This window comes from Bidens hawaiensis, unplaced genomic scaffold (genome assembly GCF_021521415.1).
Source record: "Bidens hawaiensis isolate Kalapana, Puna unplaced genomic scaffold, B.hawaiensis_p1.1 tig00002717_1, whole genome shotgun sequence".
Classification (NCBI taxonomy): Eukaryota; Viridiplantae; Streptophyta; class Magnoliopsida; order Asterales; family Asteraceae; genus Bidens; species Bidens hawaiensis.
Window position 1 is genome coordinate 1,157,192 of NW_027491146.1, and position 18,273 is coordinate 1,175,464.

Consider the following 18,273-nt stretch of genomic DNA (forward strand, 5'->3'; position numbering starts at 1 on the left):
GAGGACTCAATCCATGATATGTACATACCACATGACCTTTCGTGTAACTTATTCTATAAATTAGAGTAAAATGAAATTTAAATTTGGCGCGTTTTATATTAATTTTGTTTGGTTAGTAAATATGATATGTGCAAATTTTTAGGTGTACTTATGAAATAGTTATGAAAACAAAAGAAAAAACTTCTTGATGACTATGAAAGAGCTAACTACAACTAGCCATGCTAGAATTGAAGCATGCTTAGAGATTAGATAATTTATAGAAAAAAATTGGTTCAACAAACATATTACACATGATAGTCGACAAGTTATTGAGTTCTAGGTGGCGTTGAGGGTGGATTATCATCTTGAGGCGGCATTGATGGCGGATTATCATCTTGAGGTGGCATTGAAGGTGGACTACCGCCTTGAAGCGGCGGTGGAGAGGATCCAAAGTCGAGAAATGGATAGACACCGGGTGGTTTATCTTGAGGTTGAATGGACAACAATTGACTCGAGTCACCAACGACCTCTGCCCATCCATAATGAGGTTCCGCCCTTAAATCAAAAACGAAGTTCAAATATAGTGTTTCGTAGGATACACCGTAATATATAGTAGGGATGTTAAAAAACCGTTTAAACTTAAAAGTTAAAAGTAACTTAAAACCAACAGAACCATAAAAAACGAGCTAAATCTATCGGTCTAGTCAGCTAAGGAATAATACGGCCAGGCTTACAGTTTACGGTTTGAAAAACCAGGTTTCACGGTTAGGTTCTTGGCTCTTAATCAGCTGAGGAAACCGAACCGGCCAAGATATTTTAAAAATATATTTATTTAGTCTATATAACTTTAATAAATAATTAAATAATAACACTAAAATAACTTTTTTTACTTATAGAAATCTAACAATTACAATACGGTTATAAACCCTTTAATACTAAAGGTTAAACGTTCATTCTTTTTAAGCTAACCATTTTACTGAATATTCGAATATCTAAGTAACGAATAATCGTTTTATAAACGGTCCAAACCATCAAAATTGAACTGTTTAGCGTGCCTAAGAGGGTGTTTATGATTGCTAATTTACTTCAAAAGTATACTTTTTTTTTATCAAAAGTGCTTATTGACTTATGGCTTTTCCAAAATGGTGTTTAGATTAGCTTTTGCAGTGAGAAAAGCCAATAAAATGACCAAAAAGAACATTCTTATATATTTAAAACCATTTACTACTTTCACATGTAATATTATATGCTTAACATTTTGTGGAGCATTAGGGTAAAGGGTGGGTAAAATGGTAATTTTTCAATCAAAACGCCAAAAGCCAGGATTTGTGGCTTTTAGAAAACAACATTTCAACCTTCTCAAAAAGCTAAATAAAAAGGACCTTTGTGTTTGCCAAACACTTTTTTATTATTGGCTTTTTGAAAAAGCCAATAAGTTAACAAGTTTTCAAACTCAATCCCAAGCATACCCTAATCGACCCATCCAACTCGGTCGGTTCGAACTGAACCGTGAACATCCAACCTAATAAATAGTAACTTACTCATATGAAGTTTCCTCGTTTACAACAATATCCCAACTTTCAGATGTCGTGCTTTTCCCATATTTGTGCACCTTGCTAATAATAGAAAGAAAAATAATACAACATAAGATTTCATGTTTTATCTGTAATACAAAGGCGGAATAACAAAAGGTTGTTCAAAAGTACCCGTTCCCAAAATGCTCTTCGCCCCATGTCCTCGAATATCCTGAATTATAGATAAATGGGTCGCTTTGAGTTATATCGTACCTCCACCGGGTCAAATTGGTAAAAGTATAAACGGGTTAGATAGAAATGGGTTGGATGTATTCAGCAGGTTGTCAAAAAAATGTTATAAGTAGCACAAGTTCTGGTGCATAATGCATAAAACCACTAGTATCATTTTAGTTTAAAAATTAGGGTATTGAGTTAGTTACACGGATGCTCCTTGTGGTTTGCACAGATTTCACGTTTGGTCCATAACTTTGAAAAATTACATGCATGCTCCTTGATATTTTGATGCAGGTAACACTCATGGTCATTTAACTGGATGACATTAAGTTTTTCAGTTAAGTGTATGATTAAATTACTAAAATACCCATGCCCATATATAAATATAATAAAGATCAAGATCTTGAATTTGAGTTTGTAAATTCGGATATTAGTAGATAGCTGGCTAATTGCGGGTTTCCGGCTTTCGCCAAAGTTCTCGTTTTTTCGGTTAAATATGCAACCTACATTTCTAGAGATGTAACACAACTTTGTGAGTGTATTTTGAGGGTTTATTGTGAATTCCTAATTTGATTACTCTAAATTGTAAAGAGTTTAACGGAGATGGTCGCTGGCGGTTTTGGTTAGCGAAGAAGATGAAAGTGTAAACAGTTGAGTGGTCGGGGACAAGGTGTTGGTTAATCATCGATCTCGTTAAAGTCTCGTTAAATATTTCCTTAGTTTATTATAGAATAGATAAACTCTGTTATAAAGTTCTGTTAGTATAATTAGGATACAAAATGTAAATAGTTGATAGTTTGTGTAAAAATTGTAATTAGGATATTAGAAACGATGCGACGGTTTTATTTGGTTAACCATCGCAACCCTTGCCGGAGTAACCACCGGAGGGTATAAAAACCTCCGGCCACCACCATTGTAATCAATCCGTTTTCAATTACAAATCAATAATACAAGATTCGTTCATTATAATTTTTGTTACTTACGTATTGTTGTTCGTTTAATCGATCTTGAGGCCTTTAATTGGTATCAGAGCGAGGCTCTAAAATCCTAAATTCGAAACCCTAATCGGTGACGAAAATCAAGAACGATTGAAAATGATTAATTAAAAATTCACTGAAGAATAGAGGAACAGACCTGCACGTTTGTTTGTATTTGCAGATTGCGAAACTCCAAACTGTTGAACTCTTGAAGGTAGAAATAAGGAAGAAAGAAAGGACCGTAGTAGCGGGTTCCGGCAGTGAAGACATAAAGGGGCCTAACTGGAAACGTGATCAAAAAGTAAAAGTCAAAAAAGGGGGAATTGCAAGAACAGGTTGTAAATTTCCTCTTTTAAAAGAATTATTTTTATTAAAAAAAGCCAATAATAACAATGGAGAGGGAGCAGGGGGGAAGTCAGCCGGAGCACCAGTACCAACAGAACCAAGGATGGAAGGAGCACAAAAGCAGGTACAGCAAGAAGAAGGAGGTCATCAACTCGCGTGTCTGGAAACCGAAGACCCCAACTACTAGTATTTTCATCTCGAACATTCCAAATGGGGTGTATGAAGAAAGTTTGAAAGAGAAGTTTAAGATTTTTGGAGAGCTTGTCTCGGTTTACTTGGCTAGGAAAAAAGATAAGTTCAGTAACAATTTCGGCTTCATTCGTAACCTAAATGTGGAGGATAAAGAGATGTTTGTCAAATCCTTTGGAGATATTTACATCGAAGGAGCAAAACTTGGAGTCAACCTAGCAATTTACGATAAATGGTCAGCTGAAAGGAAGAAACCAGTGACTAATTCCACCAAAATCTCTTCTGAGAAATCTTTTGCGGACCGACTGGTTGGATCGCATACAATCTTCAAGCAGAATCACAATTTCACTTCCTTCCTACAAAGAAGCTTTGACTAATACAAATCCGAAGGCCCATTCCAAAACAATCATTCTCACGCCGGAAGTCACAGGGGCGGCTAAAGAATGGAAGTCTGCTTCTCTAGTGGGGGAAGCTAGATCTCTTCCGGTTCTTTGCAATGTTCAGAAAGTGTTTAACCTCATGGGAGTTTCGGGGTTGAGTATCCGTTATCTTGGGGGTTTAAATGTGCTTGTTTATTTCTCCAATCTAGAGCAGGCTATAGACTTTATGGAGAACAACAAAGAAAAATGGAAAGTTTCCTTTAAAGCCTTTGAACATTGGAGCAATAGGTTTGTGCAACCTGATCGGTTGGCTTGGATTGGTGTTCGAGAGATGCCTGCCCACCTATGGTCAAAGGAGTCTTTTGATCTGATTGGCAATTGTCTTGGGCAAGTTTACACTCATCGGAAGCATCAGCCAGAGATGGCAACCTTACGTTCCACAAGATGGCCATCCTCACTAGAGAAAAGAAACATATAAATGAAATAATCACACTCAAGTGGAATTCGAGGTCCTGCTCAGTGTGGGTTGAAGAAGACCCATATCCATGGAACCCTACCTTCTTGGAGACCAGTTTTTGCCCGTCGGATCCGGTCTCCGGTTTGCCTTCCGAACAAAAAGTTATGTCCTCGGTTTCGCCGGCTGTTTCTATTCCTTCAAAGGTAATGGGAGATCATGGCAGTACTAAAAAGATCTCCTCGAACTCTCCGTCGCTGCCCATCCTTCCCGAGGTGAGACCTTTTAACTTTTCCCCGGAAAAAGTGTTGAATACGTCCACTCCCCCTGCAGCTAGTTCTCAAGTTGGACCTAATACAACTAGTGGGCTCAAATCTCGTAAAAGACCTAGGATAGCATCCCCCGGGCTATCTCCTAACTCCACAAATAGGCTCAATATCTTGAAAAATGGATATGTAGTTTACCTGAACTCATATCTCCAGTTCAGCCAGGTTTTAATTGTAAAAACGGAGCTATCTCTTCAAACAGGAATCGAAGAACAGGTGGGTCAAGAAGAACTTTGATTGGTACTAAAGAGCCAATCGCTGTTTCTGTTAACTCTATGGGTTCGAATTCAAGAGATAATTTCATCTCTACCCTTCCTGCTGGTGACATGGTCCATTCATTGAGAATGCAGGAAGATATACTGAACATAACCACAGGGCAGGCCCAAGTTCCTACGGTTTCTCAGGCTTTGTTAGAAGAAGAGATCTCCAAGACTTTGCTAGTTGGTGAAGAAGTGGGGGTGAAGTTTTTAAATCTCGATAACCAGGTTCGCAATTTGGTTGAAGGTGAGGTGAATTTCTTAAGTCTCAATATTAGAGGTTTTAGGTAATTCGGATAAACCCGAATGGATTCGTAACTTGAAGAGGTCGTTTAAGATTAATTTCTTGGGTTTTCAAGAGACTCAGTTTGCAAACATATCTGGCATTAATCTACAGTCTTTTGGGGGGAATCCAAGCTTTATGTTTAAGTCGGTGGGAGCATCGGGTAGATCAGGTGGGATAATTAGTCTTTGGGATCCAAACGTTTTCTCTAAGACTGATGTTAAAAATAGGAATTTTCTCCTGGTGTCCGGCTCTCTAAAAGGGTACCAAAAGGATTTTCACGTGCTTAATGTTTATGCGCCTTAGTGTCTTACGGCTAAACGAGCTCTTTGGGAAGAAATTTGCCTTCTCAAAGCTTCTAAATCAGGAGTTTGGGTGATGTTTGGGGATTTTAATGCGGTAAGATCACCCGAGGATAGGAGAAACTCAGTTTTTAACCCTGTTGAGGCCAAGGAGTTTAATGATTTCATATTCTCATGTGGGCTCTCCGAATTTGCCATGAAAGGTAGAAAATTTACATTTCACAAAGGTAAAGGTGTAAAAGTCAAATTGAGCAAAATAGATCGTTTTCTGGTGTGCCACAACTTTGTGGAGCATTGGTCTGATGCTTGTCTAATGGCTCTTCCTCGTTTTCTTTTGGATCACTCCCCGCTCATGTTGGCTACGGATCCGGTTGATTTTGGCCCTCTTCCTTTTCGCTTTTTCAATTCATGGTTGGACCGGCCAAATTTTGACTTAAATCATTAAAAAGGCTGTTGATTCTTTTTCGTTTGTTGGGACTCCGGATCTGTTTCTTGTTAATAAATTGAAACATATAAAGATCCACTTGAAAGAGTGGAAAGCGGAAAATAAAATTAAGGAGGAAACTTTTGAAAAATTAACCTCCGAACTGTTTCAACTCGATGGTATTATGGAAGATCGAGATTTGTCGGAAGAGGAACAATGGATCCATCGGAATGCAAGGCTGGTCTTTTGGAGTTAGCCGAGTTCAAACTTAAAGATATGAGGCAAAAGTCTAGAGTCAAATGGGCCTCGTTTGGAGATGAAAACTCCTCTTATTTTCATGGTCTTATTAAAAACAAGGAAATGAAAAATAAGATGCATGGTATGGTTATAAACGGGATGTGGAGTAACAATCCGAAATTGATCAAACGGGAAGCTTGTAAGTTCTTTGGTAATCGTTTCAAGGAGCCAACGGGCTCTAGACCAAAGTTAGTGTGTGCTGGTATTAATCGGCTTTCCGAGCACGAGGCGGCCTCCATTATTGAACCATTCTCGGATATTGAAACTAAAAACGCAGTTTGGGAATGTGGCGATGATCGGGCTTCGGGTCCAGACGGTTTTAACTTTCGTTTCATAAAACGATATTGGGAGTGCTTAGGCCCGGATTTCAATTGGGTTTTGCACCATTTTTACGATTCGGAATCTATATCTCAAGGATGCAGTATCTCTTTGTTTCCCAAAGTTAATGATCCTTCCAGTTTTAAAGACTTCTGCCCGATAAATCTAATTGGTTCAACTAGTAAAGTGATTTCCTTGGTTCTTGCCAATGGGCCTAAAAAGGTGATGGGTTCAATTATTTCGGACTCTCAGTAGGGATTCTTAAAAGGCTGAAATATTTATTGATGGTCCTCTGATTGTTAATGAGATCATTTCTTAGGCTAAGATAAAAAATTTCAAATTAATGCTTTTTAAATCGACTTTGAAAAGGCATTTGATCATATCAGTTGGGAATTTATTGACTCCGTTTTGGAGCAAATGAATTTTCCTTCCAAATGGAGAGGCTGGTTCAGGGAATTTTGTCTTCGGCTAGGTCCTCGGTGCTCGTTAAAGGATCTCCCTCCTTTGAATTTCAATTTCAAAGAGGGGTGAGGCAAGGCGATCCTATTTCGCATTTTCTTTTCATTATTGGAATGGAAGCTTTCTCGTGCATGTTCAAGAAGGCCACCGAGAGGGGTATCTTTCGTGGCATATCGTTACCTAATAATGGCCCTACTATTTCGCATCTTCTATACGCTGATGATGCCATTTTAGTGGGCGAATGGTCAAAAGAAAACGTTCTCAATATTACTCGTTTATTGAGGTGTTTTCATTTAGTTTCGGGGCTGCACATTAATTTTTGCAAATCTAAACTAATGGGTGTTAAAGTTACTCCAGAGGAAGTCTCTAATTTGGCCAATTTGATGGGATGTAAACCGGACGTGTTGCCTTGTTCGTATTTGGGCCTTACGATTGGTGCAAACATGAATCGGATTTCTAATTGGAATTCGGTTTTAGAAGACTTTGATAAAAGGCTTTCTCTTTGGAAGGCTTCTGTGTTATCAGTCGGAGGTAGGCTAACGTTACTCAAGGTGGTAATGGAAACTTTACCAACTTACTTTTTCTCCCTTTCAAAGCACCTTGTAACATCATCGATCAACTTGAAGCTAAAAGGAGAAACTTTTTTTGGGGTGGTAGCGAAGAAAAAAGGAAAATTTGTTGGGTGAATTGGAACAGGGTAACTTCTCCAAAAGAGGCGGGCGGGTGGTTTGGGTCTCACCTCTCTTAGAGACGCTAACATCGTGCTTCTTACCAAGTGGTTGTGGCGGTTCAAGAATGAACTGGGCGCCCTTTGGAAGAAGGTGATTTTGGCGTTACATTCTTCTAATAGTCTTGGCCTATCCTTCCTCATTCAAAACGTCTTTCAGGTACATGGAATACTATAGCAAAAATGGAAAACCATCTTGCATTTTCCAATCTAAATTTGGGCAACCTTATCAAAGAGGAGATGGGAGTGGGTGATAAAATGAGATTTTGGATTGACCCTTGGATAGCTCAAGAACCTCTTAGAGTTCTTTTCCCTAATTTGTTTCTAAACGAAAGAGATAAAGGATGCTTAATTATTTCGCATTATGAGAGAATTGGTAACGCCACGGTTTGAAAGTGGCATTGGAAGCGATTGAACTTATCCCAAAATGAAGCTAGAGAATTTTCGGAATGTTTAAATTTGGTGCAACAAGCTTCCTTTTCTAATACTCCAGATCGTTGGGTTTGGCCTAACAATCCCTCCGGAGTTTTTACGGTGGATTCTATGAAGAAGATTTTGTTCAATATATCCAATTCGTCTGCTCCGTTTATTTTGAAGTGGAATAGTTGGGTTCCAAAAAAGGTAAACATTCATGCTTGGAAAGCGGAAATGGATAGGCTCTCGACCCTAGTTGCTTTATCCAAAAGAAACATTGAGGTGGGTCCGTGAAATGTAGATTATGCGGAGACTATGAAGAATCTAGTGATCATCTCCTCACGTCTTGTTGCTTTGCCACGTTAATTTGGCAATTTGTTAGCAATTGGTGTCATATTTCCCCCATTTTTGCTTTTATGATGCGTGACATTCTTCAAGTTCATGATACTAATTTGGAGTTTCACAAAAACAAGGTCTTGAATGGCATTATTCTTACGGCGTGTTGGTGCATTTGGAAGACTAGAAATGAGGTCATTTTCTCTAACAAGCCGGCTTGTTTTTCAAAAACCATTGAGGATATCAAATCATTAGGCTTTCTTTGGATTAAAAATTGCTCACGTTTCAAAAACTTGTTGTGGAAAGATTGGTGTAACTTTCGCTTGTAATTTTTTGTTTGTTTGGTTTTCTAGCTTCTTGCTAGTTTTTTAATGAAATTCGCTGTTCCAAAAAAAAAGAATTATTAGAATAAAAGGAAAAGTTACATTAATTGTTTTAAACAATTACTAATAACTAATAATAATTGTTGTCTTGAAACAATTATTTGGAAGTAAATTCAAGTTGTTTATTTTGGAAAAATAAATGAACTTGAATAAAAGAATCGAACCTGTGTGGTCCGAATAAAACGCTCAGAACCTTCATGATTCGTAGAGCAAGAGTAAAACCTGTGTGGCAAACAAAGACCTGTGTGGCGATTAAGACCTGAGTGGCAAATAAATCCTATGTGGTAAGAAGAAAAAACCTGTGTGGTTCAATCAAGTAAGAAGGAAATATGTCTGGCAAAGAAGATTCGTCAAGTGGATCAGGAAAACTTCGTGAGCAAGGGAATATGTCTCTTCAATGTTCAAAATTGACTGAGTCAAACTATACAACATGGGCGTTGTTGATGGAGACAATCTTAAAGGCTTATGGTCTTTGGGAAGCGGTAAGCTCAGAAGAAGAAGTTGATGAGAAGAAGGCATATACAACCAAGGCAATGATCCTACAAACAATGCCAGAAGATATTTTGATGCAAGTGACACAACACTCGACAGCAAAAGAAGTGTGGGACGCTATAAAAGTTCGACACTTGGGAGCAGATCTAGTTCAGAAGGCACGTCTACAAGTATCAAGGAGCAAGTCAGAGACATTAAAGGTAAAAGAAAATGAAACCGTGAGTGATTTCTCTGGAAAATTAGGAAGCATAAAAGCCAAATTTGAAAGTTTTAGTTCTAATCTCAAGGATAAGATACTTGTAAGGAAATTGCTCAATTCAGTTCCAGAGAAGTTTCTACCAACCGTGGCATCTATCGAACAATATTTGGAAATTGACAAAATGCCATTTGAAGAAGCGGTAGGAAGAATAATAGCTTTTGAAGAACGCCTTAAAAGTAAAGACGGACCATAAGACAATAACAAAAGTAAACTCCTAATAGCTAGTAATCATCCTAAGAATTGGCGTCGTAGAAGAGGTCATGGTAATAGAAGCCAAAGCAAAGATCAAGGAAGAGAACCTTTCAAAGAAGAAAGAAAACGTGGAAATGCGAGTCACGAAAACATAGACAAAAGTGATCTCAAATGCTATGAATGTAATCAATATGGTTACTTTGCATATGAATGCCCAAAGTGGAAAACCAAAGAAAATGAGAAAGATCCGGAGGGTCATCTCATACATAGTTTAACTACACTACTATGTGACAAGGCAAGCCGTGTTGAAGATCGAGATTAAGGGGTAATTGTTGGTTAATCATCGATCTCGTTAAAGTCTCGTTAAATATTTCGTTAGTTTATTATAGAATAGATAAACTCTGTTATAAAGTTCTATTAGTATAGTTAGGGTACAAAATGTAAATAGTTGATAGTTTGTGTAAAAATTGTAATTAGGATATTAGAAACGATGCGACGGTTTTATTTGGTTAACCGTTGCAACCCTTGCCGGAGTAACCCTTGCCGGAGTAACCGCCGAAGGGTATAAATACCTCCGGCCACCACCATTGTAATCAATCCGTTTTCAATTACAAATCAATAATAAAAGATTCGTTCATTATAATTTTTGTTACTGACGTATTGTTGTTCGTTTAATCGATCTGAAGCCTTTACAAGGTCTATAATAAGAACCAGAAATTGAAAGCTTAAAATTAAGATAAACAGCCTGATTCGAGATAGGCTAATCTCCAATTACAAGATAGAATACCCAATTCAAGACGGGTTAATCTCCATAAACAAAGGTTTAGAAACCCTAATTTGATAAACAAAACATCGATATATTCCTAACCTTAACCTCTATGTTAATATAAAAACAAGAAAGGTGAAACCGTCCCTTGATTGGCTCCTTTATTTCTGGCAACTCACTAATTCAGTTGACCCTATTTTTGGTAACTGTTTAATTGAATTTACTGCTTTGTGGATATGTATCAGTCTATTTTATAAGGTGACCCTGCTTTTTCAGGGTAAGAAGGGGTAGAGAAAATGCCTCGAGCCAATGTTCGAGTACCAGGCGCTACGGCGCTGAAGTAACCCATGCCATACTCCTAGAAAAAGCTCGAATTTAATGTTTTATTTGTTTATTATTTAATAGTGAGGGTATAAAAGTAATTTCATACACACTTAGCTGGAAAAACTAACGACCATCCACACTAGGGAGCACCACTGTTACATGGATCAAAATATCAGGGATCATGCATGTAATTTTTCAAAGTTAGGGACCAAATGTGAAATCCGTGCAACCCACAGGAGGCATCCGTGTAATTAACTCTAGGGTATTACTATAATAATATGGTCTTTTAACCATATTCAATGTTTTATTATTAGTTAATTCAAAAAAAATAAGTAAATAAATAAAGGTTTGGGTTGACCCACCCTATTTAAAATATTATAATAGTTTAACATGAACGTATTTTGACTTGTTACCCACCCCTTGCATTTTGCCACCTCTATCCAGACTCGCAGGACCCACTAGTACCCTGCTAATTAGTGGGACCATGTAAAGTGCAGCTTACATTGGGAGGTGACCTTCAAGGTCAATGCAAGAAACCAATGGAAGCTGGATTCTAGCCCAAGAAGGTTATTAAGGGGTATTTTAGTCCTTTCACTAATAGCCAAAGCACATTCATTAAACTATGTGCATAGTTAACACAGTTGCAATTTCTTTGGGACAATGGGAATATATTGAAATGTTTATAAGATTAAGTAAATGGAAATATGAGACATACGTTCGCCCGCAGGAGTTACATGCCATGTCTCTCCTTGACGAGAACCTACGCCACCAAAAAATTTCTCCTCCCATTTGTCTCCCCATTTTGTTCCCAGTTCAGTTTCAGCCCATTTGTCCGTCCTTATAGACAAACACGAAGTTAACTCAACAACCAACTGTCAGATTTCATGTCATAATAACTGTTACATTTCATATTTTCGAAACACGTTTTTGGGTTCCTAGCAAAATACATTTAAGACTTATTCAACTGCAGAAAAGCATATATTCATGAATTATAATTGACTATTTATGATAAAGCATGATTCGGTTGTGAAAATGTACCATTTTAGAACAGATCCTCTTCCATCATAATGTTCTCCCCACTTTTCCCACCATGACTGCTCGTTTAATCTACCGTACTTTTGTGCTCCTTTCTCGGTCCACCCTTTTGCATCATATTTCTCCCACCTATAAACATAAGTTACTGGCATTAATGATGCTAGGGATATTCAAAAAGTGCGCGGATCCTTTGTATATGAGCCGAGCCAGAGCCAGGATCAGCTCAGCTCGTGGCTCGCTCGTTGGCTCACTCGTCTGCCTCTTTTAATAACAAAAATAATAAGAATATAATATTAATAATAGTTAATATATAAATAAATAGATAACACATTAAAAATGTTTTGAAAACAAACAACCTTAAATTATTGTTTTACAGCCTTAAAAGTGTTTTACCAGGTATAATTCTGTTTTTTTTCTTTTCATAATAGCAAAATTTTAAAATACGCAAAAATATACAAACTATAAAAATATTTGTTTTTTTAAATAATCGAGCTAGCTTGATCTTTTCATGAGTCGAACTCAAGCTCAATTTTCAACTCGCTATAAAAACAAGTTGAGATGGGTAATGGGTCAATCTGATAACCTTTTAGTACGACTTTAAGAGATTTAGATGTTACATACACTTACAAAAATTTTAACCCGTTTGACCCGCCCGATCCATTTAACCTATAAACAGGTCAAAGTTGCCACCACAGAAAGTATTTTATTAAAGGAGAAAGTCCATACCAGTTCTCATACCATCCAGCATTTTCTGTGCCTGATTTTGCTTGCTTTTGTGCACTTCTTTCTATCTTTGCTATATTACTGCATGTAACAGAGAACCAAATAAGATAAAAATTAATATTCAAATATTTAATTAAATTATTCAACTACAATAACCTCCATTCATCTTGGTGAAGAACTTCTCGCCAGGTTTCCCACCACGACTCGCCTTCAGAATTTCTTCCAGATTTCTCAACGCCTGAAAGTTGTCGCGATAATATTATCAGTATTGCAGTTACTTTTCAGTAACTGAAACCGGTTTTAATTATCTTTTATGGGATATATAAACAGGAAAAGGTAAATAAGAGTTACCTAGCTCTTTGTATCCAGTCCAGTCACTTTTCTCCCACCACTGTCAAGGAGATCAATAAATCCAGTTAAATGTATCCACCTGGGATCATTCTTAGTACATAAATCATCACTTGCGAAGTCAATAGTTTAGTAGAAGGTTTAATTGCACAACATATGCTTAAGTTCCTGCATCTATCATGCCTCTTAGTAGAAAAAGTTAAGTTACTAAACTGTCCACTCTGGTTATTAACAGAAAAGGAAATAATTCAAATGAGTTGAGCGGTTTACAAGCGGCCCAAAGTACATTTAAGTTTTGGACAAGAAAGTATCACATCATTCTTTGATTAATTATTCATTAAATTCAAAAACAAGGGACAGGAAAGTGTTCGTACCAAACACACTTAGTGGTGTTAAACGGTCGTGCTTGCGGGTTGGTGGGTCTAACCTGACACGAACCCACATAATCAAGGGTTGACCCAAAAGTTTTTTATTTTTAATTTGTTTTACTTATTAATACTTTAAATATATACTTACAATAAAACTGTACAAATTTATAAAAAAATAATTACATTTTAATTATAAAATCCGTCAGTTTAGTTTTTAGTTCTAAATTTTCGCATAACATACCCAACCAATATAATTTATAGCATAAAACACATTTTAAAAAGGTAAAATAAAAAACAAATGAGGCGAGTTCGACCCGAAACTGACCCAAGCCCATTTACATCAAACCCAAACCCATTTACAACCTATAGATTTAAGGATAGGGCATAAGGAAACTAAAAGAATGTAAGCTTATAAACACAAGGTCAAGTGGTCAACTAGTCATTTCACTTTAAATGGTTATCTAACTAGCATCAAGAAAATTATACATAATAAATAAAAGGTATAAAAAGTAAATAATTAATACTGAAGACATAAAAAGTAAATAATAAATACCGATTCTTTCCATTGTGAAGAACCATCACTGCTCTTACCACCCATTTTGGTCCATCTACATCTATATCCATTTTCACCTAGATCTTCTCCACTTTCTCTATACCAGGTGCTACCATCTTCATTAATGCCAGATTCATTAACGTGCTCGGTCAACAGCGTAATGCCCCAGTCCTTCGCACTTGCAATACCCGTGTCTAATGTTAAACAATCATTAAATTGAAGTTATTACAAGACAGGGTATTATAATATTTAAAAGGACAAATTGCATAAAAAGCAACCATGGTCTGAATTCTGATTTGGGTAACTAACTTTCTTAGGACAGAAGATGCCACATCATCATCAGAGTAGTGCCAGTCAGAAAATAGTAAACTTGGTCAAAAGTGCATGATACATCAATTTAGGGGCGTAAACGAGCCGGGCCAAACTCAGCTTGGTTCGTTTAACTTGCAAGAGCTCGGCTCATGAATAGATTTTTCAAGCTCAAGTTCGGTTCGTTTATTATTTATCAATCAACTTATACACATTTTTTACTATTTCCATTTTTTAAATATAGCTTTTTTATATAACATAATTAAGGTTATTTAATTATTTCTAGTACGTTTTTATATACCAGAACTATTGGTATACGAATATATAATAAATAAAAAAATATGAATAATAAGTTCGTTTAGGCTCGTGAGCCAGCTCGATCACGAGAAGTGAAGCTTGGGCTCATTTATTAAACAAGCTTATTTTAAGGCTCGACCTCATTTAAGCTTGGCTAGATTCGAGCTTTTAACGAGCCGATCTCGAGTATCTCATGAGCCGGTTTGGCTGGTTTACAACCCTAGGCTCTAGGTGCCAATTTTGACTGGTTACCATACCTTGAATCAAAATTTTGATTGTTGGTTACCTACAAATTATATATTTTTAAACCTCTTGGTTTTAATTAACTATTTGGGTTACTTAATATAGAGATTATAAAATAACCTCTTTGCGGTGGAGTGTCACGAGACTGAGGCCCCAAATTTTTTGGGGTGCAGCGTGGAAAGTACTTTTCTTGTCTTGAAACCAGCTGAGGTCTGCAACAATTAAAATTCAGAAAGCAGGTATTTTAGTTTTGTGCTTCATGTAGAGAGAGAATTATCATTCTTGAATTCAAAACTAATTGTGTCTAAAGATATTGTGCCACAGAACTCATAATATTCTGTCTAACACAAGAAATCAAGAATCACAAATTCAAATGTACGAATTCAAAACTAATCACAAATTCAAATGTACGAATTCATAACTAACTGTGCCTGAAAATCACTAATTGATTCACACTGTAACTTATCCTTTCTTCCTGTTAAAGCGCTGTCTTTTACTTGAATAATTTACTTTTCAGTTAAGTTTAGATATGATCCTTTAATTATTCTTTTCTATCACCAAACAATTTGAGAAGAAAAGAGCCTTATGAGACCATTTTATATTAACATTGAAAGTACCATGCGTTAAAGAGTTGTTTTGATGTGCACATTCAAACGATTAATGTGGCTTGGAAAAACAGAACTTTAAAATCATTCTCTTAGATCCAAGTATATTTAATACTTTTACTTTTTTTCAGACAGATACTTTTACAATAATACCAAGAATTATTTTCTTAAAGTAACTACTTACCTAACTATCCATATATGATTATTTTGACAATCAGATCAGAAAAAAATTATAATCATATGCTGCATACACACTCGAAACAGATAACTGCTACTTCAAATCACAATAATAAGTAACTAAGCGCCTAATTCCCTCTAGCATAATATCAGTTTCAAATTCAGCTTTAACTGTGCCTTTAACCTCTTTGATGTCAATTGTTAAAAAATTAAACCTAGAGTATGTTTGGTTGGAGGTAATGGAATGAAGGGGGAATGGAATGGGAGAAGGAATGGAATGGACAAGGGAATGAAATTGATCATTACCATTCCTTTGTCTTGTTTGGTTAACCTATAGAAATGAAATCAATTATTAATTTTTATTGTCTGGTATCCAAAAAAATTGTATAAATGAAATAGAAATAGTAAAAACACTCCTATCTCATATACTTTTTAACCAAAAAAAAAGGCTACAATGGCGACGGTGGTTGCTCCGGCGACGAAAATGGTGGTGGCGGTGGCGATGGTGGTGGCGGCGGTGGTGGCGGCGGAGTTGGTGGTGGTGGTTGTTAGGTGATGGTGTTGGTGAGAAAGTAGGGTGAAGGAGGAATGGAATGAAAAAAAAGAAGGGGGGTGGGAATGAATGGTTTTGATGGAATGAGATTCCATGTGTAATGGATGATTCCATTCCATTGAGCAACCAAACACCACTTTTTTCATTCCCACGTAATGAATCATTCCATTCCTACTGTCATTCCTGCATACCAAACGCTACCCTAGGGATTAATGCTTCATGTCCAATTCTAAACCCTTTCAGCTAATATGTCGCTTCAATTTCTATAAAAACACTTTATCAAGTTATGCTATGGAAGCCTAATAGCCTATGGAGGTTGTAGGCTTCTTTGATTCAGTAATGACTAGATAGCCTTCTGAATCATGCAATCACTTTCAGATTAACGTATCTTGCCTATCCGAAATCTTCAATCAGATAAGACACGCAATGTTTCTTAAGAACGAGATGTGACTTCTGAGAAGTGAGAATAACAAAAGTTGTAAAAACAAAAAATATTTCTAGAAACAAACCAACTGAGTTTCTATATATAGGTGTGAAAATTGGTTGGTGGTTAGCTGGTTATATAACCGCCATAACTACCATTGGTGGTTATAGGTTTCTTTGATTCGTAATGACCGGATAATCTTCTGAATAGTGTAATCACTTTCAGATTAAAGTATCTCGCCTATACGAAATCTTCAATCAGATAATACATAAAGTGTTTCTCAATAACGAGATGTAAAAACTAAAAACGTCTCTAGAAACAGACAAACTGAGTTCCAATATATAGATGTAAAAATGGTTGGTGGTTATATAACCACAATAACTACCACTTGCAGTTATATAACCGACATGACTATTGTGGTGGTTATAACCGCCATAACTACCTATAACCGCCACCGTTCAGTGAGCTTCACCAACTTAAACTATCGGGGCTATTAGGGGCTATTAAATAAAACAAACAAACAGGGAAAAACGAATCAGATAATGGCCAATTGAGTTCCAACATAACCACCATCACTACCAATTGTAGTTATATAACCGACATATCCACCAACGGTGTTTATAACCATCATAACTACCATTGGCACTGCCTGTTGTTCAGTGAGTTTCGCTAACTTAAACTATCGGGGCTATTAGGCCCATATTGTTCATTAAATTCAAGCATTAATTAGAAAAAAACAAAACATACTGAGATGATGCAAACCGCCATGCCGCTGGTGCAGCTTGCACTCGAACCTTATGATTATTATTCTTCCTCAAATCAGTCTCACTCTTATCCACAATTCTCCGATTATTATCAGAACAGCAACACCTAAACCTAAAATCACCTCCTCGCCGGAGCACCAGCGGCGGCCACCGGAAACTACACGAAGGCGGTGACGGAGCGCCGTAATTCCATACCATTGATGAAGAATCAGTTGTAATTACATGAGTAAGTTAGGGTTTTGAGCTGCTAAAACCCTAGCCGGTATCCGACGGTTAATAATAATAATAATAGTAATAATAATAACTGAACTGATGACTGTCAAGTGTGTGTGTTGATGATACTATACTTACTGGAGGTTGATGGTGTAATGTACAGATTTGCCAGTGGCTTGTTGACACGTGGTGGTTGTTAGAAGATTGAACAGCAGCCACAAATTTGGGTTTAGACTTTTCCCCTCACCATCTTTTTTTTCCTTTTTGGTTAGAAGATGGTGCGTCATTGTTGGGCGTTTCTGATTGACGGGTCCCACGACCAACTGGTGATCCTTAATGACTGGTCTTACGGCCAACATGAGGGAACATGATGGGAGAGAAGTAAATTGCGCGTCGTAGAGTAAATCGGATGGTACGCAACCTTCGCAATAAATTCTCATAGCCTTACCATTGGTATAATCATTGGAACTTTTATACTTCGGGCTGTTTGTAGGTACTGAACCAGTAAGAGATCTGAATGATTAATTAAGAGAATCTGAACCAGTAAAGCGTTGTTTTTTTGGACATCTGAATGATTGTGCAGAATGACTATTTTACCCTCTAAACTATTTCATGATGAATGAAATATACCTATTTAGTCATAGCTCCAAATAATTGTACTGAATAACCATAACTTTTATTATAACCAACCAAAATACATCTTGAAACAAACTTTCAATATATATAGCAAAGTTCAGGGGTACTACATATGATCAGTTGCTTAATTTTATGTAATGATTTAATGATCATGGGGATTTAAAAGACCATATGTCTATAAAATACGAAAAACTTCAACTGAAAACAAAGAAATACAAATACATTTAAAGGTCATCCATTTGACAAAAACAACAAAGAAACACGAATTTCTTCATGGCTAGGCGGATAGATATGAGTGTGCATATTGCTGAACATCAAATGTTTGCTAGTTACCGAATGTATATGGGATAAACCTCGGTACCTCCATTGAAAGCCTTCTTTCCTATTAACACAT

The 18,273-nt window shown here is 36.7% G+C and overlaps 1 protein-coding gene across 1 annotated transcript; it reads right to left on the minus strand.

Annotated features, from left to right (window-relative positions):
• Positions 1-201: 201 nt before the first annotated feature.
• LOC143620818 (protein EARLY STARVATION 1, chloroplastic-like) lies at positions 202-17,228 on the minus strand. Its single transcript, XM_077092418.1, has 11 exons — positions 17,014-17,228; positions 14,628-14,719; positions 13,659-13,852; positions 12,741-12,780; positions 12,546-12,627; positions 12,393-12,470; positions 11,670-11,795; positions 11,347-11,468; positions 1,686-1,725; positions 1,521-1,595; positions 202-534 (listed from the first exon to the last, which is right to left on the minus strand). The coding sequence occupies exons 1-11, from the start codon at positions 17,226-17,228 to the stop codon at positions 306-308; spliced, it is 1,293 nt and encodes a 430-aa protein (XP_076948533.1). The 3' UTR covers positions 202-305.
• Between the last annotated feature and the right edge of the window lie 1,045 nt (positions 17,229-18,273).

What these genes read in the sequence shown, in the direction of transcription:
- LOC143620818 (XM_077092418.1), bottom strand. Translation starts at nt 17,228, where the DNA reads ATGGTATGGAATTACGGCGCTCCGTCACCGCCTTCGTGTAGTTTCCGG. An exon ending in CTTCACAATGGAAAGAATCG is followed by an intron (nt 12,781 to 13,658) that starts GTATTTATTATT and finishes TCTCCTTGACAG; the next exon opens with TGGTGGGAGAAAAGTGACTG. An exon ending in CTTCACCAAGATGAATGGAG is followed by an intron (nt 12,471 to 12,545) that starts GTTATTGTAGTT and finishes TGTTACATGCAG; the next exon opens with TAATATAGCAAAGATAGAAA.